Raw genomic sequence first — 26,516 nt, 5'->3', positions numbered from 1 at the left:
TCATCTGTTTTAGTCATAACAAATCAAGTGTTATCTGTTTTTTTTTTTTCCTATCTGGTATATGCTTTCTAGGTTTTATTTCAAAAATCTTTTCCTACCTCTGTGTAACATTAACATTCTCCTGTATTATTTTTCATTAACTTTATGTGTTTGCCACCACAGTATACATATAAATATAAAATTGGTTGTATGTGGTGTTAAGTGGGGGACAATTTTATTTTTCTCCAATAGTGAATCTGTTTTCACAATGCCACCACTAAATAATTCCTTGTTTTCTTCATGGTGTCTGGTACCACTTTTATCAAATATTAATATACACTGGTCTCTCTGGAGTTCTGAGTTAAAAGTTATAAGCATATTTGTCTGTTTTTGTGCAAAAGCCATACTAGAAATTTTTGGCAGGCCCATCTCATATTTTATTAATATGCTACTATAATACATGTCCAACATATTTGAGATTAGACTAGGAACTCCCACCCTATCAAATGTGATCCAAGACATCACTTTAATATACCAATAAATACAAGAATAGAAAAAAGAAAAGCAAAGAATTGCTTGTCAGAAATGCTCAGTAGTCATTTATTTATTCATTTGCTCACTCATTCAGCAAATATTTATTAAGTGTCTACTATGAATCAGGAATCACGGCAGTGCTGGGGAATACAAGGGTGAAAAAAAGGTTACTGCAATCACAGAAATGTAGTCTTTGTTGAGACACAAACATTAATCAAATAATTATTTGAGCAAATTTAACATTGTAATTGTGTCAAGTGCTCTAAGTGAGAAGCAGTGGTTTAATGTGGAAGGTTTGACCAGGTGGGGAAGAAAATAAAAGTTGAGATTTATAGGATGGGTGGGAGTTAACGAGGCCAGAGAGACAGAAGAAGGTTCTAGAAAAGAGGAAACGACATGTACAAAGAAAGCACTTATAGCAGAAAGAGGTTTGGGAGCGCAAGGGTTTGAAACAATGCAGATGCATTTGTATACAGCGATATTTGGAGGCAGGCCAGGTGCAGTGGCTCACGCCTGTAATCCCAGCAGTTTGGGAGTCAAGGCAGGCAGATCACTTGAGGTCAGAAGTTTGAGACCAGCCTGGTGAGTATGGTGAAATCCCATCTCTACTAAAAGTACACATACACACGAAAAATGAGCCAGGCGTGGTGGGGGAATGTATGTCCTGTTGGTTTGCTGAACGGCAATAACTCTTAGTTTTCTTCTTCCCTTTCTGGCTGTATTTACGCATTCTCCTTGGCTGGTTCCTTCTGCTCTGACCTCTAAATATTATCGTGCCTCTAAATATTTTTTTTTCTTGAGATGGAGTCTCACTCTTTCACCCAGGCTGGAATGCAGTGGCACAATCTCGGCTTACTGCAACCTCCGCCTCCCTGGTTCAAGTGATTTGTCTGCCTCACCCTCCTGAGTAACTGAGACTACAGGCGCCTGCCATTACAAATGACATTTTTGTTGTTGTTGTTGTTGTTGTTGTTGTTGTTGTATTTTTAGTAGAGATGGGGTTTCACCATGTTGGCCAGGCTGGTCTCAAACTTCTGACCTCAGGTGATCTGCCTGCCTCGGCTCCCAAACTGCTGGGATTACAGACATGAGCCACTGCGCCTGGCCTGCCTCTAAATATTGCTGTATACAAATACATCTGCATTGTTTCAAACCCTTGCACTGGCAAGGCAGCCAAGAGCATATATGTTCTAGATTAGGTTATCTCACAAAATAGTGAGTTTCTTATCTCTAGGTCCATTTAAGAAAGTTACATCTCATGATCCATGAAATGATATTAACAAGTTTTATATTGATAATTTTTTATCCTTATAGAACACTCTGTATTTTATTTTGAAATTAATTTGAAATTAACCTTTTTTTTTTCCCAAAGAAGTCAACATGATTTAAATCTCAAGTGAAGAGTATTTTTTTATCCAACCTAGTTATTTTATAATTCTCTAGGTGTTTCCCTTGAGGAAGTGTCCTTTCTGTCTTGTTCACCACTGCATTCCCTGTGCCCAGAACAATGCCTTAAACATAGTAGATGCTCAATAAATACTTGCTAAATTAATTAGTAAAACAAACAAATGAAAATTTAGTAGTTTTAAGGATATGTTATCTCATTTCCCCACTGGGGAAGAGGGAGGTTCATGTCTACTGCATCTATTAAAGGCAGACCAGACATCGTGAACTGTCTCCAGTCATTCATTGGCTTGTTTTAATTGAGTGACTGCTAAATGAAAACTAGTCATAAGAACTGATTTATAATTTATTTCATATTCTACCTTAAATTTTTATAGACCACTTTGAAATGTAATAGAAATTGAACTTGATTAGTACACTGTGTTTCAGTGAGATCAATTTTGAAAAGTGAAGTTCAAAGAAGTATACAAAGCATTAAAAAGTAAATATTGCATTTGTTGGAAAATGTACAATTTTAAATTTTTTTCTCAAATTGAGAAGGATTTTTTTTTTAAGAATTGGTTTAAATTTTCAGAAACTACACAATTGACACAAACTTCACATCTCATCTTAGTGTTATGTTGTTCACTCATTTGCGCCAGACAAGCTCTGGAGCTAATGTCGAAGAGAGGGGGTTGAAGGTGAATGAATTAGCATTAGCATTCAGCCTTAGACCAAGACAGATCACTCTCTGAGAAGAGGTACTGGAAGGACAGGGAACAGGGAGTGTCATGAGGAAGAAGTGAATGGATCAGAGAGATGTGGTAGTACAATGGCGGGGAAGACGGAAGTCCATAATTACTGACATTGAGAAAGCACTTAGAATGTGCCAGGCTTTGTTCTGAGTGCCTGGATATCACTTAATCCTTGCAACAACTCTGAGAAGTGAAAAACTGTGCTCATTTTATTGTGATTAGGAGATGTTTCCCTTTCTACTCCAACCTACGAAACAACTAGACAATGTCCTTTAGTCTTGCTTTTTTTCCCCGTTAAGTCTGTGTTCCCCTTGTTTTTGAATACTATTCTTTGTCATATGCCATGCGGAGATGGTTTCACCCTGAAGATGACATCTGTCCCTGTGCATCACTCATCCTCTGGTGCTGGCAGGGGAGGAACTGGCAGGATTGACAAAGCTCATGGAGAGCTGTCTCTATTTGCTCATCAGTGAGTATGTGGGATTTTTGTTGTTGTTGCTGCCCTTAATATCTTTAGTTTCTGGCCTCTGAAATTAGAAAATTGTGAAACTAAACTGGACAGATTTGGCCTGTGGGCTTTGGATTGCAAATTGTTCACTTCTTTAAGGATTGCTCTAGCCCTGACTTTCTGTTATTTCTGAAATGAACACCCATTTCCAATCAACCTTCTCAAACATCTGTCATAAGCAGTCCAAATAATTTAATTTTAGTTGTAGAAAGTACTATAGTCTCCAGTATTACCTTATTATTATTGATTATCTTACTTAACAGATGGGCAAATGGAATGTTTAGACCTGAGAGGTTACTCAAGCAACATAAAAGAAGTTCCTTGTTATATTTGGTCTGGTGTACTTTTTACTATACAGCATTGGAAAACTAGTTTGTACGGCAGAATCATATTTATAAGCAAAAGTTATTCTTTAAAAGAAATCACATCTACTCACATTCCATTGTATCTTTAAATTTATGCCCTTTGTTTCAAACCTATGTTTTAGAGGAATATATTTCAGTGACCATATAGCCTAACCTAAATAAATTGGACACTTGTTCAGAGAAAGTACTTTATATTCCATTCTTTTGTTTACAGTTTTCTTTTTTTGTGATGCAACAAACAAATCACCATTTTAATAGCCTCAATTAATGCGAAAGAGGAAAATAAATATCTAAGATGAATTCTGGTCAAATTGCTCTTCCGCCCTTTACTGGAATGAGGAAAAACATGAGCCACCCTTAAAGCATCAGAGGTTAAAGAGTAGGCAAGAGTTTGGAAATGCCCTATATTCAAAGGCTATGATGATAGTCTGAGTAGTTTTCTGGAACCTGAAGCAAGCTTTCTTTTTGTCCTCTGAAAAGCTTCATGCTAGAGATGATGATGTCATCATTAATAGGATGAGATGTGCTTATGGTATCATTGACGGTAAAACACGAGTGTTAAAAAATATGGAAATGGAAGGATGTCAACTGGTCTCATGCTGATGACTCAGGCTTATTTTAGTAGCAAAGGGTCAATGACAATTTTATAGATATGGAGACAGAACAGCTCATTAGTGGCATTCACTAATAAAATAGAGCATGGGACAGACACAGAGAATGTAAGGCATGCGCTGTTTGACATGAATTTTTAATTTACACGCTCAGTATTGCAATAATTCTGGCTCGGCGTATAAAGGTATTACGATGGTAAACGTTTTCAAGAACTGAAATGGTGTGACTGTGACAGTTGGCTTTTCAAACAGGATTCTTAGGACACCCGTGAGGAGCCTTAAACCAAACAAAAAGGAACAGACGTGTTTCTCCTTTGTGGTCAGACTTACCTGGTTTAAGTCAGTAATTGAGAAGAGGTGCAGGAGGATGAGTCAGATGCTCTGTCATTACTTTCTGAAGAGCTAAAAGCACACAGTATTTATATCTTAATCTTCCAGATTATGTGCTGACAGAATTCATTTAGTTCAAGTGCACTTCAAATAAAAATGCAAATTATCCAATTCTTATTCACTCCTCACCATGAACTCTGGTTTTGATGGTAGTAAAGAAGGTGAGAACTCTCCACTAGGTGTTCAGGAGTCCAGTATAGGAAATACGTTATAACTTTATTTGTGACAAACGATGTTTGTTCTTGGAGAAAATAAGTAACCCACACGTAGCCCACGCCTAGAACCTCAATGGATGCGTTTCCCATAGTAATTCACACTGGACTTTATTATTTTGCAGTATCCTTGATTCTCCAACTTTATGTACATATGTATGTATATATGTATTTTTGTCCCTAAATTATGGTGATTGTCATGTATCATTGTCATGCCAGTAAATTCCTAAAAACACAAGATCCCAAAGAATGGTGCCACAGATGACTATCCTGTCTGAACTGCTTTTGGGTCTGCGTAGGAAATTCACTGTGTAGAGTGTGTAACAGTCTCCTTGGCGTCAACTTCCTGTCAGTGGGCCTCAGGCAGCTGTGACTTAAAACGCTGCCTCTGTGGCTCAGACCTCGCTCTGTCATTGACCCCAGGGCAGGGACCACGGCCCGCGCGGAGGGCAGGGGCAGGGCGGAGCCGGGGTCCAGCGCGCGCTCAGGAGTGAGTCTTTGTACAGTCAGGGCTTCTGCTGGGCAGGGCCGGCTGTTAAGCTTGCTTGGCGGACACTTGGGCGTGGGGGGAGGGGGGCAGATGGGCCTTATAGGTGGCGTCCGTTGGTGAGAAACACCTTGCGCAGGTAAAAGGGTGGCAGCGAGAGGGAGTTCCCACCCGTTGTTTTCTTAGAGAAATGAAGTCTTAAGTCTTAAATAGACAACAAGGTGAGGCCGATCGGTGTCTTTTGGACGCGCCTGGAGCCCCACCCTCCGCCAGAGGAAAAGCCCCTTGGGTGAGAGGCAGGCGCTTCACAGAAGCCGAGGAAAAGCGCCTCTCCGCGCGCGCTACCTCCTCCAGCGCAGCTCCAGCGCAGCGGGCCCAGCCTGCGCCCCTGCCGCGGCCCTCGCACCGCGGAGTCCTCCTACCCAGTCCCGGCGCCCGGCCCGCGACCTGCCCCGAGCCCTCTCCATGGCGGCAGCCCGCCCCTCCGGCTTCCGGAGCGGAGCCCTCTGCCCGCAGCTCCTGGTGACCCTCGCGGTGAGTGCAGCCCGGGTCACAGCTCCGGGGAAGGGAGCGATCGCCTGGGGTGCGGAGGAAAACTCTGGGAGCAGGGGTGGGTGGGGGTGGCGGTGGCGGGAAAAGCTGGGGTGAAGGGACCTCTGGGTGACTAGAAAATGGAGTTGGCGGGAGTGGGGAATGCAAACAGGAAGAGGATCGCGACTTGGGAGTTGGGATCCCCAAGGGGAGGGAAGGTGTCTCCGGCAGATGTAATCAGCGCAGTCAGAGGCGGGTGCTGGCCTCCTGGGCCCTGCCAAAACCTTGGCCTCTGGGTACGCGCGGGGGAGCGGGGTGCGCCGGGGAGGGAGTGCGCCTGGCGGTCCCGTTGCTCCTCTGGCACCTTCCCCGGGAAGGTGCGGCCCCCTCTGCCTCAGCGCCGGCCCGGGCCACGCAAAGGTGCTGGGCGGCGGGGGTCGGAACGCGATTGTCAGTGGGTGAGAAAGGGAACTGCTTTCCGTTCTGGGAATTGCTTATTCTGAGGGAGGGCAGGGGGAAGTGGCGGGGTCGGAGGAGGGGATCTTGACCCTCTGCTCCTAGAGACAGTCGATGGGCGGGCTCTACGTGACCATTTGCACAGTTTCAGTGATTTCTTAACCCCTGAGGCTTCAGTTCCCTACATTTTTGAAGGAAGGAAGGGTCACTCTGATTTCTTGTTTCCAGAGGTGACTAGGATTTTCTGCTCACCACCCGCCCCCCTCCCCGCCCCGCCACGCCACCGCCCCTTGTCCCAGCTTTCCGTCTTTAAAGAGCACTACTGCAAGGACCCTATCCCTTCCCAGAGCTGGGAGCCTAAGGGGTTGGCTTATTTGGAGCGGAACAGCCCCACTCCCAGGCAGGTCTGTTAGGATCTCGTTGGGGAGCCAGAAAACACATAAAGCCAATGCAGGGGAACCAGCATCTGGGGAATTTGGGATATAAAATACCCGCGACTGGAGTTTCCCTGGCTCCGTAGAAGAGGCAAAAATTCTACAGGTGCGGAAAAGTGCTCTTTGCCTTGAGCAGAAGGCGTTGGGCGCGAGTCAACCACGAAGGACAATGGGAGGAACCCGGAAGGCTCATTCCTTCTGGGAGAAGTGAACTGGGGGATGAAATATTCGGATAATCTCCCCCTCCCTTCCGCTCTCATTTCAAATCGTGAATTGTTACTATCATTAGAATGTTGTTACTATTACTAAAATTGTTACTATTATTAGAATATTGTTACTATTATTAGAATGTCTTTCTGGAGGAACTGAATGGACTTCAAATCCTTAACTGAATTCCCAGGGCATATTAATAACATAGAAAGGGCCAAATACACAGCAGCTAACATTTTACAGATGAGGAAACTAAGAATGGAATAAATAACGGTCAGAACATACGTTGATGAGTAAGAATTTTCATTAGACTCCTAATAAAATTGCAATTTCTTTTAAAACCACTAGCCATTATTCTTTAAAGGAAAAGGCATGCATAGGCACTTACAGTGCGTAGCATTGCTCTGCATATACCTGCAGACAGAGCTTTCTGTGTGTCATCTCAGATTCTGTTTAGAAGAGGGCGGGGTATCAGTGGATACATAAAATTGAATTTCCATTCCTTGGTCTTCCTTAGCTTTGGAGTTTTGATAGGCGGGGTCTGGAGTAGGAAGTGTGCTGGGCCTGGCCGCACTCTCATTCTGCTGCTTTTGCATCTGTGCAAAGCCCTAGCAACCTCACGTGATTGTTGTGGTTGTGAGTCTCATGTGTGAGAAATGTGTGAAGACTAATTGTAAGTTTTTTTTTTTGAGACGGAGTCTCACTCTGTCACCCAGGCTGGAGTGCAATGGCGCGACCTCAGGTAACTGCAACCTCCGCCTCCCAGGTTCAACCGATTCTCCTGCCTCAGTCTCCCGAGTAGCTGAGAATACAGGCACGGGATACCACGCCTGCCTAATTTTTGTATTTTTAGAAGAGATGGGGTTTCACCGTGTTGGTCAGGCTGGTCTCCAACTCCTTATCTCGTGATCCGCCTGCATCGGCCTCCCAAAGTGTTGGGATTACAGGTGTGAGCCACTGTGCCCGGCCAAGAAATTATTAAGAATGATTTTATCTGGGCATGGGGTGCATGCCGTGCCCACTGGAGAGAGGCTAAGAATGGAGGATCACTTGAGCTTGGGAGGTCCAGGCTGCAGTGAGCCCTGGTCATGCACTGCATCTCAGCCTTAGTGACAGAGTGATATCCTATAGCAAAAGTGTGTGGGCGGGGGAATGACTTTGGTAGGGGGGTGGGATCTCCTTTGCATTACCTCCTTCCCACATACCCTTCACCATTCCGCAAATCAGCTTCTCCTCTCTTCCTAATGTTTTTTCAAGCCACACCTGGCTCAGCCACTTGAACTCTGTCTTCCTGCTAAACACCTAATAAAGCTTCTCTCTCTTAAGATCACTGGGGCTCTCCCATGCTAAATCCAAATGACTCATTCTTTATATGATTCTACCTTGTAGCTTTTGCCCTTATTCTTGAGATTCACTCCTTTTTTTTTTAATCTTTCTGACCACTCAGGGTCTGACTCCCTACCTAGTGTCTTATCTTTTTCTTCTTTCTCTCGTCTTTTTTTTTGGTCTGGTAAAGATGACATAACATGAGATATATCCTCCTAACAAATTTATAAGTGTATCGTATTGTTAATTGTAAACACAATGTTATATAGCAGATCTCTAGAACCTTTTCATTTTCCATAACCAAACTTTCATATCCATAAACAGCAAACCACTGTTTCCCCTACCCTGGTCATCTGGCAACCGCCCTTCTATTTACTGCTTCTATGAGTTTGACAACTTTTTCCTCCACTCTTAAATGCTGGTGTCTCTTGGTGCTCTGTTCTAGGTCCTGTCCTTTGGAATCTACACTCTTTCCCTAGGGCATTTCATGCACTTTTATAGCTTAAAATATCACACAGTTGCCAACATATACTAAATTAATATTACTAGTTCAGATGTCTTCATTGAACAATAGGCCTTTGTATCTCTCTACTGACTGTAATGTGTGACACAGCATTTATTATCTTCCCAAACAATGTTGTTTTTCTTTTAGTGTCCTGTGTTTCAATATGTGCCAGTACCATACGCCTGTTCGTCAAGTAGGAAGTCTGAAGCCTGTTTGTTTTTTCTTTCTCACTGCTCCCCTTCCTTAATCCATCAAGTTCCATTCAATCTGCATTCAAAGACAGTTCATGGACCAATCTGGGCAACATGGCAAAAGCCCCTTTCTACAAAAAAATACAAAAATTAGCCAGCCATGGTGGTGTACACTTATAATCCCATGTACTTGGGAGGCTGAAGTGGGAGCATCACTTGAACTCAGGAGGTGGAGGTTGCAGTGACCTGAGATCATACCCCTGCACTCTGGCCTGGGCAACAGAGCAGGACTGTTTTAAACAAAAAAGGTGTATACTTTTGGTAGATTTTGTTTTTCCCTTTATAAAGGTTGTATATGACTAGAGAGAAAGCTCTTTTGTGATAGATATCACATGATTGAAGATATATTTATTAGTGTAAAGATAAATTGAATCTATGCTTCATTCAGAACACCACAGAAAATTCCAGAGATGAACGTTTTAAGTATAAAATGATACCTTACAGATAATAGAAGAAAACATGATAAATTCCTATATAAATTTAGATTTCACAAGGCCTAGTTGTGCATTAGATTTCAAAAGCCAATTGATTAAAATTGGGAAAATCTGGCTGGGTGTGGGACTCATGCTTGTAATCCCAGCACTTTGGGAGGCTGAGACAGGTAGATCACCTGAGGTTGGGAGATTGAGACCAGTCTGACCAACATGGTGAAACCCTGTCTCAAAAAAAAAAAAAAAAAAAAAATTGAGAAAATTAATGATATAAAAAGTACATATATATATATACTTCTTCATTGCAAAAAAGCAACTCTAACCAAACAAAAACACCACAAGCAAAGTCAAAAGGTAATTGATAAACTGGAAAAAAATAATCACAGGTCATATTTTAAAACGCTAATCTAATACATAAAGACCTCTTGTAAGTCAAGAAGAAAAAGTGCAACATGAACATGTATGTAAAAATATCCACAAAGTAGTAAAATGGCTCTCAAAATATAAAAATATCTCAGTCTCACTCAAAATATGAATAAAAAATACATTAAAATGTGATTTCACACTTGGCAACACCCAAAAGTTTGATATCATGTTGTGTAGGCAAGAATGTGGATATAAATAGAAACTCATAAATTATTGGTGGGTATAATTCAAAGTTGCAACCTTTATGGACTTTATAGAGTTATATCTAATGCAAACAGAAATTGTTTTACTTCTTCCTTTCCAATACCTGTGCATCAAATATCATTCTGTTCATATGTCAGTACCACATGAATTTAGTTGTTGAGGCTTTATACAGTTTTTAATACCTGCTAGTGTTGATAGCTTTTCATTGCTTTTCTATACATAATTTTTCTAAATTAATTTTTTATTTTTTCCTTATGATCTTTTAAACCAGCTTGTTTAGTTCCAGAGAAAATTTTATTGAGGTTTTTTAATGGTATCAAAAAATTTGTAATTTAACTTAGTAAGAATTGATATAGATACATTGTTGATTTTTTTTCTTTCTTTTTTTTTGCAAGTGTACTTTTCTGTCCTGGGGATGTTTTCAGGTTTCCTTCAAATAGGCTTTGCGTGTTTCTTGTTAAATTTACTCCTTGGCATTTCAACTTTTCGTTGCTTTTGGAAATGATTTCTTATATTATCTGACTGGTTTTGGTTATGAATATGAAGACTAATGATTTCCATATTTTCATGGTTATTTCTGCTTACTTAAGCCTCTTCTTGTTTTATAGTAATGTATTGGTTGATTTGCTTGGGTTTTCCAGGTTAACAGTCATATCAAATGCAGAGATTTTTTTACATCTTCCTTTTCAGTTCATATGCTATCTAGTATCTTCTTGCAAATATGCCTTTAATGTAATATAAACTAAATATGGTGATGACACCTATCTTGTTTCTGAGTTTAATTGTATTGCTTCTAGTGCTATCCCATTGGTGCTGTGTTATAATTTATAAAGATCACGTTGCAAAAGTGTTTATCAATTCTTATTTTTTGAGGCTAAAAACAATAAGAATGGTTATTGTATTTGGTCAAGTGCCTCTCAGCATCTACGATAGTGATCACATCTCAAACCTTCTTTAAATTCATGGCTTGTGGTTTCTGGACCAAGCAAAAGATTTGAGTGTGGATCATAGTTCCAAGCAAGGGCCAGTCTTCTGGCTTAAATTGGTAATGAGGATTTAGCATGTGGGGCCCAGATTAATGTGGAGTGGATCCTCTTAGATCTCAGGTGGGCACTGTGCTTTGCTTTCATTCTCCTTCTCTACGGACGCCAACAAAGCAGAGTCAAATCTTTGCAGGTCAGAAGTCATTCCTGGGTTCCTCCTACCACTCTGTGTTCCAGCTTTATCTTCAGTTTTGGCCTAGCAATTTCTTGCTATTTTGTTAGCTCTTTAGATGCTTTAAGATGCTTTAGGTTGTTTAGATGCTTTAGAATGTTTTAAAAATGTTATACATCATTTTTAATTAGTTTTGCCATAGGGCTTTCTTAATTACCTAGCCTGTCATTATTGGAAATGAGAGTTGTTTCCATTCTCCACATTGGACAGATCTATCATATTCAAATATAAAGGTGCTTATTTAATTTATTTGCTTGAAATCTTTAGTTTCTTTTTATGTAAGGAAAAAAGATTCATGCACTTTGCTATTGCCATTCAAAATCTGGCCCATGCCCAGTTCTCTGAGCCCATTTTAAACTTCTGCCTCTGTTCTGATACACACATCAACCCTTCCAGATTTATTCTTCAGGTCCATGTCATCTCTAGGCCTTCACATATGCCATTCTGTTGATAGCAACATTTGAGCTCTGCCTCTTCTTAGCCTGGCTAACTTGTAGCTGCTGTTCAGGTGATCTCACCTGGCTTTTAGACATTGCTAGTTCCCTCTGCTCTCCTGTAGCTCCCTGTACTTCCCAATCTTTACATTTCTCTTACTTTTGTGAAATTACAAATATGTCTTACCCTTAGATTGAATGTTTCATGAGGATCATGTTTACTGCTCTGTGTCTGGCACATAGTACGCATTCAGTAAATATTTGTTGAATGTATGAATGAATGGATGGATGTCCAGGATACTGTTATTCAAAGAATTGTCTTAATCCAACCATTTTTCATCTTATCCATCATTATTACCATAATAATGGTTACTTGGGCTAATATTACATTCATTGTAAAGTTTTAGACAGAACAGAACTAAATTTAAGTGTGTTTACATATATGTTGCATTGGACTTGTTTCACCATGAATCACTAAACCATTAAAAATTTTTAAGTAAATTATTTTCTAAAACGAACTTAACTTTTATTTATGAGAAGATACACCTTCAAAATAAGTTCATATTTCAAAGTTATGTGCCTGTTGTGTGGAGTAACACATAAATACTCTCCAAATCACTTCATGGCAATAAGTTAATGTTTGTCTTTAAAAGCATTGACTTTTTTTTTGTTTGTTTTTTGAGGTGGAGTTTTGCACTTGCCATTTAGGCTGGAGTGCAACGTCACGATCTCAGCTCACTGCAACCTTCGCCTCCCGGCTCAAGCAATTCTCCTGCCTCAGCCTCCCAAGTAGCTGGGATTACAGGTGCACACCACCATGCCCAGCTAATTTTTGCATTTTTAGTAGAGATGGGGTTTCACCGTGTCGGCCAACCTGGTCTCAAACTCCTGACCTCAGGTGATCTACCCTTCTTGGCCTCCCAAAGGGCTGGGATTACAAATGTGAGCCACTATGCCCTGCCCAGCATTGACTTTTTGTTTAGGATATTATTAATTTGGTATCATATCTCATAGGCAATGAAAAATGTATTGAAACAGTTTGCTGCCTCAGTAAATTTGGTTTTGTTTCTTTCTCCTATGTATCCACCTGTGCTGCCTTCCTGACAGTTTTCAGCACCCTCTCACTAGGTCGTTGTTGGATCCTCACTGTACTGAGGATAATCAGCAAAGTTATTATTACATCTGTTTCAGAGCTTAGGAAACAAAGCTGAAGAGCGTACATAATTCTTTGTGTTTACATGCTTTCTGTAAGAGGGAGCTAGAACTCGGTATATTGTTTTATTCCTCCCCTCGATATACTTTTGTCCTGATTTCTTTCCCCAGTAAGTTTTTATTTTGATAATTATATAAATCATATATAATTATAAATATAAATTCACATATTTCTATTTAATAAAGTATTTTAAAATCAATAACTAGTATAGTCAATAAACATATAATATTAATATTTATATATAAGTATTACATGCCTTTTAATAATATATAATGCATAATTTTATAATTTATATAAACTATATACATATTAAAGGTTTCTTTTTCTGCATAATATTGATTTGATTTTTCTTTATTTTTTAGATCTTAATAATTGCCAGTGAAGCCTGCAAAAATGTAACTTTACATGTTCCCTCCAAACTAGATGCCAAGAAACTTGTTGGTAGAGGTAAGGAAGTCCTAAAATTTGTAATAAGTCCTGATTTACTGTGGTGCATGTACACCATGGAATACTATGCAGCCATAAAAAAGAATGAGATCATGTCCTTCGCAGGGATGTGGATGGAGTTGGAAACCATTATCCTCAGCAAACTAACACAGGAACAGAAAAATCAAACACTGGATGTTCTCTATTACAAGTGGGAGCTGGAAAATGTGAATACATAGTCACAGGGAGGGGAACAACACACACTGAGGCCTGTCAGGGGGTGTTGGGGATTCGGGGAGGAGAGCATTAGGAAAAATAGCTAATGCATGCTGCACTTAATACCTAGGTGATGGGCTGATAGGTGCAGCAAACTATCATGGCATGTACTTACCTAGGTAACAAATCTACACATCCTGCACATGTACTCTGGAACTTAAAATAAAATAAAATAAAAAATTAAACACACACATAAACTGTGATCTTTTAAAATTGGTGTAATTTTTAGAATAATAACTCTGCTGGGACTAGTAAAAAAATCTAATATAGTACATTAATCTTTGTAATACATGTGGTGTCATTCTAATGAAAGGAATATTGTTATTTTTGGAAAACATGATTATATGAAGCAGATGAAAATACTTTATTTGAGTAATATTTACTAAAATTTACATTAGAAGAAAGTTAGAAAATACATTTAACGGCTGGGCACAGTGGCTCACGCCTGTAATTCCAGCACTTTGGAAGGCCCAGGCGGGAGGATCATGAGGTCAAGAGACCGAGACCATCCTGGCCAGCATAGTGAAACCCCGTCTCTACTAAAAATACAAAAATTAGCTGGGCCTGGTGGCACGCGCCTGTAATCCCAGCTACTCGGGAGGCTGAGGCAGGAGAATTGCTTGAACCCAGGAAGTGGAGGTTGCAGTGAGCCGAGATCATGCCACTGCACTCCAGTCTGGTGCCTGGCGACGGAATGAGACTCTGTCTCAAAAAAAAAAAAAAGAAAATACATTTAACATGCCTCTAAAAAATTGAGAAACAGTATTGAAACTATTTCCTTTTTAGTTTAAAGGTATTGTTTTTGAGTTTTTATTCTTAAATATTTTACTTTGTATTATATTTACTTCCACATATTATTTTTAATCAAAATATTTCATATAACTGTACCAAAAGATCAATGATAGCATATAATGTGATGACTGTTTAGCCATAGATGTAAAGAATTTCATATTTTCATTTAGTAAATGCTGATTTTAGTCTGCTAGATTCTGTATAACTTCAGGTGTTCTTAGGTGTTACTCTATAGTTTATTTCTGTTGAGGAAGAGAAAACTTGTCTTGGTTTTGGCTTAAATAGTCAAACACTGAAGTTCACATGCATTTGCTTCAGAGGAAATATCTCTTCTTTAAGAGAATGTTAAGTAGGTATTAGAAGTGATTTATGTGTTTAAGCACAACTTAATTCACCATATAGTTTCATATGTTCCTTCAAAAATTTACAAATGTCAGTATAATTAATTAGAAGTTTTTGGCTCTCCCCACATGCATGCATTACTGTTAAAACTATATCCTATATTTTACTTTACAAATGATTGCTGTGCATATTTTCTACAGTTAACCTGAAAGAGTGCTTTAAATCTGCAAATCTAATTCATTCAAGTGATCCTGACTTCCACATTTTGGAAGATGGCTCAGTCTATACAACAAATACTATTCTATTGTCCTTGGAGAAAAGAAGTTTTACCATATTACTTTCCAACACTGAGAACCAAGAAGAGAAGAAAATATTTGTCTTTTTGGAGCATCAAACAAAGGTATACAAGGCTACATAAATGAAGAAATGATGTCTTTTCTTCAGACGTAACCAACATTACCAGGGAAGATAGGAAATCAGAAAGGATATGGTATAGTTTGGCTTAAAGAAGAATGAAACCCATGAGGCAAATTCACAGTGTTTCAGAGGAAAAGGGCTGTGCAACATAGCTGATTCCAGTTGTTATTCCTTTTCATTTAGGACATAAAAGGAGAAACTGGGTTAAGGTACAGCATGGGAACCTGAGATTAGACACAAAGCAGTATTTTTTTGAGCTTAACCACAGAATGGATTTCTAACAACAAGTTTTGAAATTCTATCTCTGGATAAAGAAAGAAGAACTTTTTTTTTCACGTTCTTTTTAGCATAATTTGTGGTCTTAAAAGTAGATGACTATTTTAGGAGGAAGTCTGGACCACATGCATGCTATTGTGTTGTGACACTCAAGATCAAAATAACTTGTATTCAACCATTAGCCATTCCTCACTGCAGTAGTTTGAGAGTTGTCATCGTGTTTCTCTCCTCATTCTGACACAGATCTCTCTGTTGGTCCCCTGGCTCTGCCTAGTTGCTGGTGAGTGGAAGTTGCTTGTACTCAATTTAGAAGGGCACATACAGACTTATTTTCTTTGCATATCTCTCTCTCCCATGTTTTTGCATGGCAATGTGGCCAAAGTAATTTTTTGTTTTCAGTTTTGCTTCTAGGCTTCCAGTTCCGTCTCTCTTTCTTCCATATTTCCACCAAATCATTTCCCCAAGAGGATTGTTGTGATAGCCATTAGGACAGTTATTTCTTCATTATTTTTTTGCAGTGTCGATATTTAGTTTGGTTTTCAAGCACTCCCATGGTCTTACCCTTCCTCAGCTAATCATCATGACAGGAGAAAAATGTGTCATTGTTTCATGTTTGAGAATAAGTAGTCATTGACTTTGTTATTTTTTCCTGTCTTATAAATTGAGGTTCTAAAGAAAAGACATACTAAAGAAAAAGTTCTAAGACGTGCCAAGCGAAGATGGGCTCCCATTCCTTGTTCAATGCTAGAGAACTCCTTGGGTCCTTTTCCTCTTTTCCTTCAACAGGTACAGTTTTCTTTCTTCCTGCTGTGGAAGTCTATAGTTTCAATGTCTTAACATTATGACACTGAGTATGACGTTATTTATAATAGTTGTATATAAGTATATGAGTGAATGAGTATGTGTATAATATGTTTCCATATAAAGGGTATAAATATATCTCATTATACTTGCATATACTTTTGTTCAGTTGCATTCATGCAAAGGCCATCATAAAACTGTAGCACTCTCAAATATGTGGTTCCTTAATGAATTATCATATCAGCAAGGGTATCACCAAGCCTAGGAATAGCCTAGAAATCTCAAAATTCTTTTATATTACAGGATAAAATTGGATGAAAGGCCAAATGCCATGAAGGAGGAAGACACATAGGCCCTTCTGTCTATTTCTTATTTTTGAAACCACAACTGAAATCATACTGGATCCACAGTTCTCTCTCTCTCTCTCTCTTTCTGTGTGTGTCTTTTTTTTTTTTTGTAGCAATGAGGTCTCATTATGTTGCTTAGGCTGGTTTTGAACTCCTAGGCTGAAATGATTCTCTCATCCCATCCCGACCTCCCCAAATGCTGGGATTACAGGCATGAAACAGCCATGCCTGGCTCTTTTTCTCTGTCTTTTTTTAACTTTCAGTAGAAACTCAGTCTTCTTGCCTTCTTCTACTAGTAGTTGTTATTACATTCAGTCTGTGACTTGGGTTTATTTTCCCTCAGTTTTTGACATAGCAAGGGAGAACCCTTTTTTTATACCCCACCATCAAATTTAATACAACTGGGAGAAGAGCATATTAAAGTTGAGAAAAAAATTGTCAGAAAACAGCTGAGTCAGTCAACCTGACATGCAGATAGTCACGGCATTACTGACAGAATAACACAGCTTGGAAGAAATTTGCTTTTTCAGTCAAAGATCAGAATATCTGAGAGATCCAAGTTGGCTGATCACTAACAGCTCAAGATTGTAGCTCCCAGTGAAAGTGCAGAGAACGAGAGGACGCCACATTTTTAGACGAATTCTTGTTGCTCACGAACCAGGCCATTCCCAGCGGAGGAGCCCTACAGGTCGCCAGCGTGACTCTTGTGGCCTGCGTGGCAGTTTTGCAGGCGCCTCAGAGCGGCAGTTTTTGGTGCAGAGTAAACGGGACTGGGTCCCCTTTTACGTTTGGAGCTCCGGGAAGGCAGAGTCGCCTATTCAGCTGATTGGAAAAGGGACTCAAGAAGGAAGCCAGACTGGAGATTCCTGACTGGAGATTAACGCTGCTGTTTTAGCTGGCGCAGTGGGTTGCTCAGATTCCGGCTCCAGGAATCAACAAGTTGGACATCCACTCAGAGACCTAATTTGAAAGTTGCTAATTACAAAGACGACAGAAGGATAAATTTACAATGATGGGAAGAAACCAGCATAAAAAGGCTGAGAAAACACAAGATCAGAATGCCTCTCCCTCTACAGGGGATCACATTTCCTCATCAACAGGAGAACAAGGCCTCATGGAGAATGAGTGCGTTCCATTAACAGAATTAGGCTTTGGAAGGTGGATAAGAAACTTCTGTGAGTTAAAAGAACATTTTCTAGCCCAATGTACAGAAACTAAGAACCTTGAAAAAAGGTTTGACGAAATCCTAATGAGAACAGACAATTTAGAGAGGAATATAAGTGAATTAATGGAACTGAAGAATACCATACAAGAACTCCACGATGTATGCACAGGTTTTAATAGTCAAATTGATCAAGCAGAAGAAAGGATATCAGAGGTTGAAGACCAACTTAATGAAATGAAACGAGAAGACAAAACTAGAGAAGAAAGAGTAAAAAGGAATGAGCAAAGTCTCCAAGAAATATGGGACTATGTGAAAAGACCTAATTTACGTTTGATAGGTGTACCTGAATGTCATGAAGAGAATGAATCCAAGCTGGAAAATATTCTTCAGGATATTCTTCAGGAAAACTTTCCTAACCTAGTAAGGCAGGACAATACTCAACTCCAGGTAATACAGAGAACACCGCAAAGATATTCTTCAAATAGAGCAACCCCAAGACACATAATCGTTAGATTCACCAGGGTTGAAATAAAGGAGAAAATTCTAAGGGCAGCTAGAGAGAAAGGTCAGGTTACCCATAAAGGGAAGCCTATCAGACTCACAGCAGATCTCTTAGCAGAAACCCCACAAACTAGAAGAGAGTGGGCGTCAATATTCAATATCCTCAAAGAAAAGAATATTCAACCCAGAATCTCATATCCAGCCAAATTAAGCTTCATAATGAAGGAAAAATAAAATTTTTCACGAACAAGCAAGCACTCAGAGATTTCATCACCACCAGGCCTGCTTTACAAGAGCTTCTGAAAGAAGCACTATACACAGAAAGGAACAACCAGTATCAGTCATCCCAAAAACTTACCAAAAGGTAAAGAGCATCTCCACAATGAAGAATCTATATCAACGAATGGGCAAAATAGCCAGCTAGCATTAAATGACAATATTAAACTCACAAATATCAATATTAACCCTAAATTTAAATGGATTAAATGCCCCAATCAAAGACACAGACAGGCAAATTGAATAAAAAGCCAAAACCCATAGGTACGCTGTATCTAGATCCGTCTCATAAGCAAGGACACACTAAGACTCAAAACAAAGCGTTGGTGGAAGACTTACCAATCAAATGGAGAGAAAGAAAAAACAACAACAGGAGTTGTAACTTTTGTCTCTGACAAAATAGACTTTAATAGTAACAACGACTAAAAGAAACAAAGAAGGACATTACATAATGGTAAAAGGATCAATGCAACAACAGGAGTCAATGATCATAAATATATATGCACCCAATATAGGAGCACCCAGATACATAAGACAAGTTCTTAATGACTTATAAAGGGACTTGGACTCCCGCACAATAATAGCGGAGACTTTGACACCTCACTGTTAATATTTGATGGATCAACGAGATAGAAAATTAGCAGGGACATCTATGATTTGAACTCAGACCTGGAACAAGTAAACTCAGTGAATATTTATAGAATTCTTCACCCCAGGTCCACCGCACATACATTTTTCTCAGTATCACATTACACCTATTTTGAAAGTAACCACATAATTGGAAGTAAATCACTCTTCAGCATTTGCATAGCATTTCACAGACTTAAATGAAATATTGGTTGGCTGTTTGATTGTTATTTTCTTCCCTTATTCCTTCCTGTCTCTACTGTTAAGCACAATTATCGGCATAAAAGAGGTTTTTAATACCTATTTTTAGATTGCATTCCAGCCTGGGCAATAGAGCAAGACTCCTGTTCTCTCTCCCCCATTCTCTTTCTCTTTCTTTCTTTCAAAAAAAAAAAAAATCAGAATGTCACACATTCCAGAATATTATTCCATTTCTATTCTCACTCATGTTTTTTTTTTTTTTTTTCCACTCAGTTCCTATAATAAGGAAGATGTTGGGAAAGAACAAAAACTCATTAAGGAAATTATTGTCCCCATTTTTGTCCTGCAGACAGTACACTTTAAAGTCCATGTCTTAAATATTATGTCACATATAATAAAAACTCAGTTTTTTAAAACACTGACAACAAAATAATTTTCCATGCTCAGAATATTTTGTTTTCTAAGACAGAAAAAGTTCTCGAGTGTTTTTTCCATGTATAGATACCATCTAGCCAGTAAAATATTCACATAGTTATTCTGGAGAACTAAGAAGCAATACATTATTTTAATCATGCTTGCTCTTAAAATTTATCAATTGGACTTTCTTAATCTATTGCTCTTTTTAATTTATACTTAATAAATTAATGAGGGCAATTTAATAAAGTGGCAATGAAATTTCATAAATAGATAGATGGAAGTTCTGCTGAAATAAAGATTTGTCTCAGGTGTATAATACCTACTTTTTAGGTTCAATCTGACACAGCACAAAACTATACCATATACTATTCTATAAGAGGTCCTGGAGTTGACCAAGAACCTCGGAATTTATTTTACGTGGAAAGAGACACCGGAAACTTGTATTGTACTCGTCCTGTAGATCGTGAGCAGTATGAATCTTTTCAGGTAAGGTCTAAAGTGTGTGTACTGTGTTAGTAATGATGATGCTTGGCTATTTTGTCTCTGATTTACAATTCATTTAACCTTTTCTGTTTTCTGAGTTTGTCATCAACATTCTGGCTACTCTCTGATAGCACAGAATTGACTTGAAACAAAAAGTATTTTCATAGTACAAATAATACTGGATTCCACCAGATGGTTCCTGGTATTATGGTTTTACTATTTATTTTTTTCCCCATAAAAGAACCACTTTGAAAAGCAGTTTTTTGTTTTTTGAGATGGAGTCTCCCTTTGTTGCCCAGGCTAAAGCGCAGTGGCTTGATCTTGGCTCACTGTAGTCTCTGGCTCCTGGGTTCAAGTAATCCTCCTACCTTAGCCTCCTGAGTAGCTGAGATCATAGGCATGCACCATGATGCCCTACTATTTTTTTTTGTATTTTTAGTAGAGATGGGGTTTCACGTGTTGGCCAGGCTGGTCTCGAACTCCTGACCTCATTATCTACCTGCCTTGACCTTAGGTGATCTGCCCACCTTGCCCTCTTAAAGTGCTGGGATTACAAGCCTAAGCCACCATGCCTGGCCAAGAACAGTTATTTAGTTGGCACGAAAAGATTTGTAAACCTCTTTAAGGTATGGAGATACCATAGGAGGTAAATGAGTTTTGGTCATTATGTAAGCTGCAGTACCTTGGCAATGGGAGAAAGTTTATGGGGAACAGGTAGGGAATGTGACAGTGCTTACCAAGGCTTACTCAGCCCTTTAATCATCTGGTTAACTTCCTATGCTGGAAAGTGAGTAAATATGAAATAATTTAACCTAATGCTGTTTTGATTTCCCAATAGGACTTGGTCATTTTGCTTAAGTTAGTTTTATTTTATGTCTATTTTGGATGAATTAATTATTCATTAGAAGACCAAATTAATCAAATAAGACAGGCAAGCTTTGAATAAAGTATTTAGGTTTAGAATTGACATATACTGGCCTTCTAAGTATCTAGGATGGTCTGCTCTTTCTGTGATAGCTGTTATGGGAAAATTGGTGTTGAAATTCATATTACAAAACAAAAAAATTAAACTGCATTTCACACGCAATTTACCACTATTCATTTGTTTCATTTCTAATTCACCCTTTTAAAACTAAAAATTTTTTTGAAAGGACTTACCCAAATGTAACCATTGATATGCCTAAAATCCTCATTAGTAGAAAATAGGATAATATCCCAGTTAACTGTACCTGAAGAATTTGTAATCCTACAGAATCCCAAGTTCAGAAAGATCCAGAAAGTTGTATTTAAAATCCATGCACCTCAAGTTGTATTTAAAATCCATGCACCTGAACTTTTCAAACAAAGCAAAACAACAACAAAAAAAGCCTTTAAGGCCAGGAAAATAACAGTAAAAATTGTTACATTCATGAACAACAGAACACGAATGAAGAAACTAAAATTATCTATGATAAATTTAAACATCAAATGCTATATTGAATCAGGAAATTAGGTACCTCTTTATCATTTAAAATTATATGTATATCCCAAAACAATACCAAATGGTGAAATGACTCATGCTGCAGTGCTGAACGGTCTCCAAATTAAAGTCAAAGTGAATTTGAACCATACCTTATTTAAAAAGATTATTTTCAGTTTTCTTTTTGTTTTACTCTCTTCATAGCTAATTGCCTTTGCAACAACTCCAGATGGATATACTCCAGAACTTCCACTGCCCCTACTAATCAAAATAGAGGATGAAAATGATAACTACCCAATTTTTACAGAAGAAACTTATACTTTTACAATTTTGGAAAATAGCAGAGTAGGTGAGTACCTCCTTAGACAATAGATGGCAAATTAGCTGTGTTTTGATTCATACATTTAGTTTCACTATGGCCATTGGGAAGCAGCACATCCCAGTGGAAAGAACAAGGGGCTCTGAGTAGAATTCTACTCTGCTTTTCACGAACTGTGTGACCCTGTGCAAGTTTCCTAATCTTGGCACGCCTAATTTCGTCATCTGTAAAATAGGTTATCAATATGCCAGATCGTTACGAAGATTAAATAAAGCACAATACACAGCAAATGCAAAGCACAGTGCCTGGCAAATAGGAGTTAATAAATGTTATTCTATATGTATGCAAGAGAACACAGTCCAAAAAGAATCAGTCTTTCACTAATTGGAGATGTAGCCTTAAAAATACGTACTGATGTTCTTTAGGATTCAATGAATCCCAGTGTTCTGGCATGATTATTAAAGTCACTGAGAATAATACAAATGTTTTCTCAGTCCTGTGAAATGCTCTGTTTTAGCTATAAGTAAGAACGCATTTTTGAAGACCTCCTCTAGAAAGGTCTAAGTGAACCATGAAGTTTTAGAGAAAACTGACTTCTATGATCAATCTAAGCACAGGCTTACAAATAGAGTAAGATTAGAGAATAATCAGGATTGTTTAGTCTGAAAATACATACGTTATGGAGGAATAGTATCATAAAATCATACATTAAGGCCGGGCACGGTGGCTCAAGCCTGTAATCCCAGCACTTTGGGAGGCCAAGGCGGGTGGATCACGAGGTCAACAGATCGAGACCATCCTGGTCAACATGATGAAACCCCGTCTCTACTAAAAATTACAAAAAATTAGCTGCGCACGGTGGCGCCTGACTGTAATCCCAGCTACTCAGGAGGCTGAGGCAGGAGAATTGCCTGAACCCAGGGAGCGGAGGTTGCGGTGAGCCGAGATTGCGCCATTGCACTCCAGCCTGGGTAAAAAGAGCGAAACTCCGTCTCAAAAAAAAAAAAAAAAATCATACATTAAATACAGTAATTAATATGATCACCCAATTCCAAAATGCTAGAACACCAAAATATTTGAAAGAAAATGATACTTTATGGAGAGGCCTGCAAATTTATAAAAGCCATGACTTTGCTATATAATAATGTGGTTCAGAACTTCTTTGAGGTGGGTGAAGAGGAGTGAGATAAAGGGAACGTAGAACATGTGAACGTTTTAGAGACTAAAAAATGACCTTCTTTTCGGTAGGCTCTACTGTGGGACAAGTGTGTGCCACTGACAAAGATGAGCCTGACACGATGCACACACGCCTGAAGTATTCCATCATAGGGCAGGTGCCACCATCACCCACCCTATTTTCTATGCATCCATCCACAGGTGTGATCACCACGACATCATCTCAGCTAGACAGAGAGGTAACGTAAAGATTAATAAAACCTGACTATAATGCGGCTATTCAGTGGTACCTGTACAACTCCTGTAGATGTGATTTGGAAAAGTATGTTCTAAATCTCCTTTTAGAAACATTATTTTATGTATGTTGATAGAGATCACTAAATAACCTTGGAGTATGCTGATTTTGAACTGCTAATTCATTCTTTTCTGAATTGTATGTTTTATGCAATCAAATTTCCTAACTTAAACATATTTAAGGTATTAAAACAGAAAATGCCAAATATGAAAGTGAACCTTTTAAATATATGCAGAAATTTGTTATCATCTCTTCAGCAATCTCATTGACATTTTACCTCTTACATAGATGAAAAGACAGTCTATGTCTCACTAATCTCTGGTTTCCCAGTTTCAATCGACTGTTAGAAATCTTAATTTGGATGTGTCAGAGGTACCTAAGATGTAATACATCTAAAATTCAACTTGTCTTTTCTTCTAAACAGATTTTTCCTTTCCATTTTCTAGTTAAAAAGATATTAATACATTCTTTCTCCATTAAACATTTCCTATTGTCACCTTGGAGTCATTGTCTCCAAATTGTATTTGATGTCTCTTGGGAAGTGATGTCTCACATCACTTCCCAAAGCATGTTATTACCTCTGAGATTATTTTATATCTATCTTCTGTCTCTTTTTACTATAATACCCTTGCTTAGTAATTCATTCACTTAACTATTTCCTCCTCCATTAAGCATTATTCATCTAAATTCTTAGAGCAATTTCTGTGTCATTATTTATTGCATTTATAATCCTTAATCTTAAAATATAGTAATAGATGTTTATCGCATATTTTATTTGATTCTTAAGTCTTAAATCTTCAGAATAATTTTCTCTTCCTTTCTCTATCCCTCATGGATTAGGGTAGTAGTTCTCAAATAGTTTGGTCTCAAGATCCCTTGACAATGTTAAATATTGTTGAAAATCCCTAAGATCTTTTATTTATGTGGGTTGTATTTATCTATATTACCTCATTCATGTTTAAAGCTAAGGAAAGTTTGAAATTTATATTATTTTAAATATTAAAAATAAATTTATTATATTTTAAGTTAAAATTCTTATAAAATAACATTAAAAATTGTTACTTTTTTGCTTTTTATACTTAGAAAATAAGTACATTTTCCAAAACAGTACAATTTATCAGGAAGAATGGCATTATTATGCATTTTTCCCAAATCTTTTTAATATTTTCCTTAAGACAGGTGGACTCGCATATCTCCTTCTGCATTTAGTCTGTTTCAACATGTGGTTTTAGCTGGAGCATATAAAGGCAGTCTGACATGGTATGAAGTTAGAAAAGAGAGGAGTATTTTGATGGTAATAATAGATCATTGTGGATATTCTTCTTTGTACTGCATGGAAACTTGACAAGGAGTCACTAGTTTCCTAAATGTTTTTGGTAATGTGGACTCTGAAGCCTCACCAATGACCTTCTGTACTCTATTACATTTAAACCCATTGCTCTATTTTACACTGTGAGTGACCATTTTATAAATATATGATTCTATAGTGTGCATTGGTCATTTGGAAAATATTGGTTCACTAAGTAATGCAGAGCTTCCAAATATTCCAAGTATTTACACATTTCATTAAATAATATTAAATATGTCACCTCTGTATTTCCATTGATATCACATTGGTTGATAAAGGTTTTACAAAATTCTCATATTTGTTTGAAAACTCCAATTTATCATTGGCAACAAATAGTTGTTTTCCTTGAAGTGACAGGTTAACTTTATGTTTGACAAAATATCTTCATAAAACTGTACTCTGAATAGATGTCTATGTGAAAATAGAGCTCTCTTTGGGTGGTTGGGTTGGGGGAAGAGCAAAAATTCAACAGCTTGTTCAGTTCTCAAATCAAACAATTACAGAAGTGCATTTCTTTGAATAGATTCTTCTGAAACAGTCAGTTGAAAACACGTGTCCAATGAGGGAGTTTATCCAGTGGTTCTCTCTAGTAACTTTTTAACCTTAGGATGCCTACAACCTTTTAGTCCCTTTAAACACCTAAATTTCTCTTCCATCTGAAGATATCACAAATTAATATTTAGGGTATCAAACTTCATTTTCTTGTGTTATTAATTTTATTAACCAGTTGATTATTTCCAATAAATTTTAGTTTACTATAAACAAAATATGTATTCATTCTAGAAAGTACAGTAGCATTAAGTTTAAAAAATTTTCAGTTAAAATAAGGCCATTATTATTATTATTTTTTTTTTTTTATTGCATTTTAGGTTTTGGGGTACATGTGCAGAGCATGCAATACAGTTGCATAGGTACACACATGGCAGTGTGTTTTGTTTGCTTTCTCCCCTTCACCCACATTTGGTATTTCTCCCCTGGCAATCCCTCCCCACCGCCCCCTCCCACTGGCCCTCCCCTTTTCCCCCTATAGACCCCAGTGTTTAGTACTCCCCTCTCTGTGTCCATGTGTTCTCATTTTTCATCACCCGCCTATGAGTGAGACTATGCGGTGTTTCATTTTCTGTTCTTGTGTCAGTTTGCTGAGAATGATGTTCTCCAGATTCATCCATGTCCCTATAAACGACACGAACTCATCATTTCTGATTGCTGCATAATATTCCATGGTGTATATGTGCCACATTTTCCCAATCCAGTCTATCATCGATGGGCATTTGGGTTGATTCTAGGTCTTTGCTATTGTAAACAGTGCTGCAATGAACATTCGTGTGCATGTGTCCTTGTAGTAGAATGATTTATAGTCCTTTGGATATATACCCAGTAATGGGATTGCTGGGTCAAATGGAATTTCTATTTCTAAGGCCTTGAGGAATCGCCACACCGTCTTCCACAATGGTTGGACTAATTTACACTCCCACCAACAGTGTAAAAGTGTTCCTTTTTCTCCACATCCTCTACAGCATCTGTTGTCTCCAGATTTTTTAATGATCGCCATTCTAACTGGCGTGAGATGGTATCTCAATGTGGTTTTGATTTGCATCTCTCTGATGACCAGTGACGATGAGCATTTTTTCATATGATTGTTGGCCTCATATATATCTTCTTTCGTAAAGTGTCTGTTCATATCCTTTGCCCACTTTTGAATGGGCTTGTTT

General features: G+C 38.3%; 1 protein-coding gene across 4 annotated transcripts in view; it reads left to right on the top strand.

Annotated features, from left to right (window-relative positions):
* The first annotated feature begins 5,357 nt into the window (after positions 1 to 5,357).
* Positions 5,358 to 26,516, top strand: part of DSC2 (desmocollin 2) — a 37,129-nt gene continuing 15,970 nt past the window's right edge. For 2 of the 4 annotated variants that reach the window (XM_078346917.1, XM_054244085.2), the window contains exons 1-7: positions 5,358 to 5,758; positions 13,223 to 13,307; positions 14,897 to 15,096; positions 16,065 to 16,175; positions 20,055 to 20,210; positions 21,871 to 22,015; positions 23,234 to 23,400. In XM_078346917.1, the coding sequence (XP_078203043.1) occupies positions 5,690 to 5,758; positions 13,223 to 13,307; positions 14,897 to 15,096; positions 16,065 to 16,175; positions 20,055 to 20,210; positions 21,871 to 22,015; positions 23,234 to 23,400 (933 nt within the window). In that variant the 5' untranslated portion in view covers positions 5,358 to 5,689. Of the gene's footprint in view, positions 5,759 to 13,222; positions 13,308 to 14,896; positions 15,097 to 16,055; positions 16,176 to 20,054; positions 20,211 to 21,870; positions 22,016 to 23,233; positions 23,401 to 26,516 lie in introns of all 4 variants that reach the window. The other 2 variants (XM_008979648.5, XM_008979649.5) reach the window with 1 other exon arrangement.

The sequence above is a fragment of the Callithrix jacchus genome, chromosome 13 (assembly GCF_049354715.1).
Source record: "Callithrix jacchus isolate 240 chromosome 13, calJac240_pri, whole genome shotgun sequence".
Taxonomy (NCBI): domain Eukaryota; kingdom Metazoa; phylum Chordata; class Mammalia; order Primates; family Cebidae; genus Callithrix; species Callithrix jacchus.
Note: the sequence above shows the minus strand (reverse complement) of the source record. Positions and strands in the feature narration are given on the sequence as shown.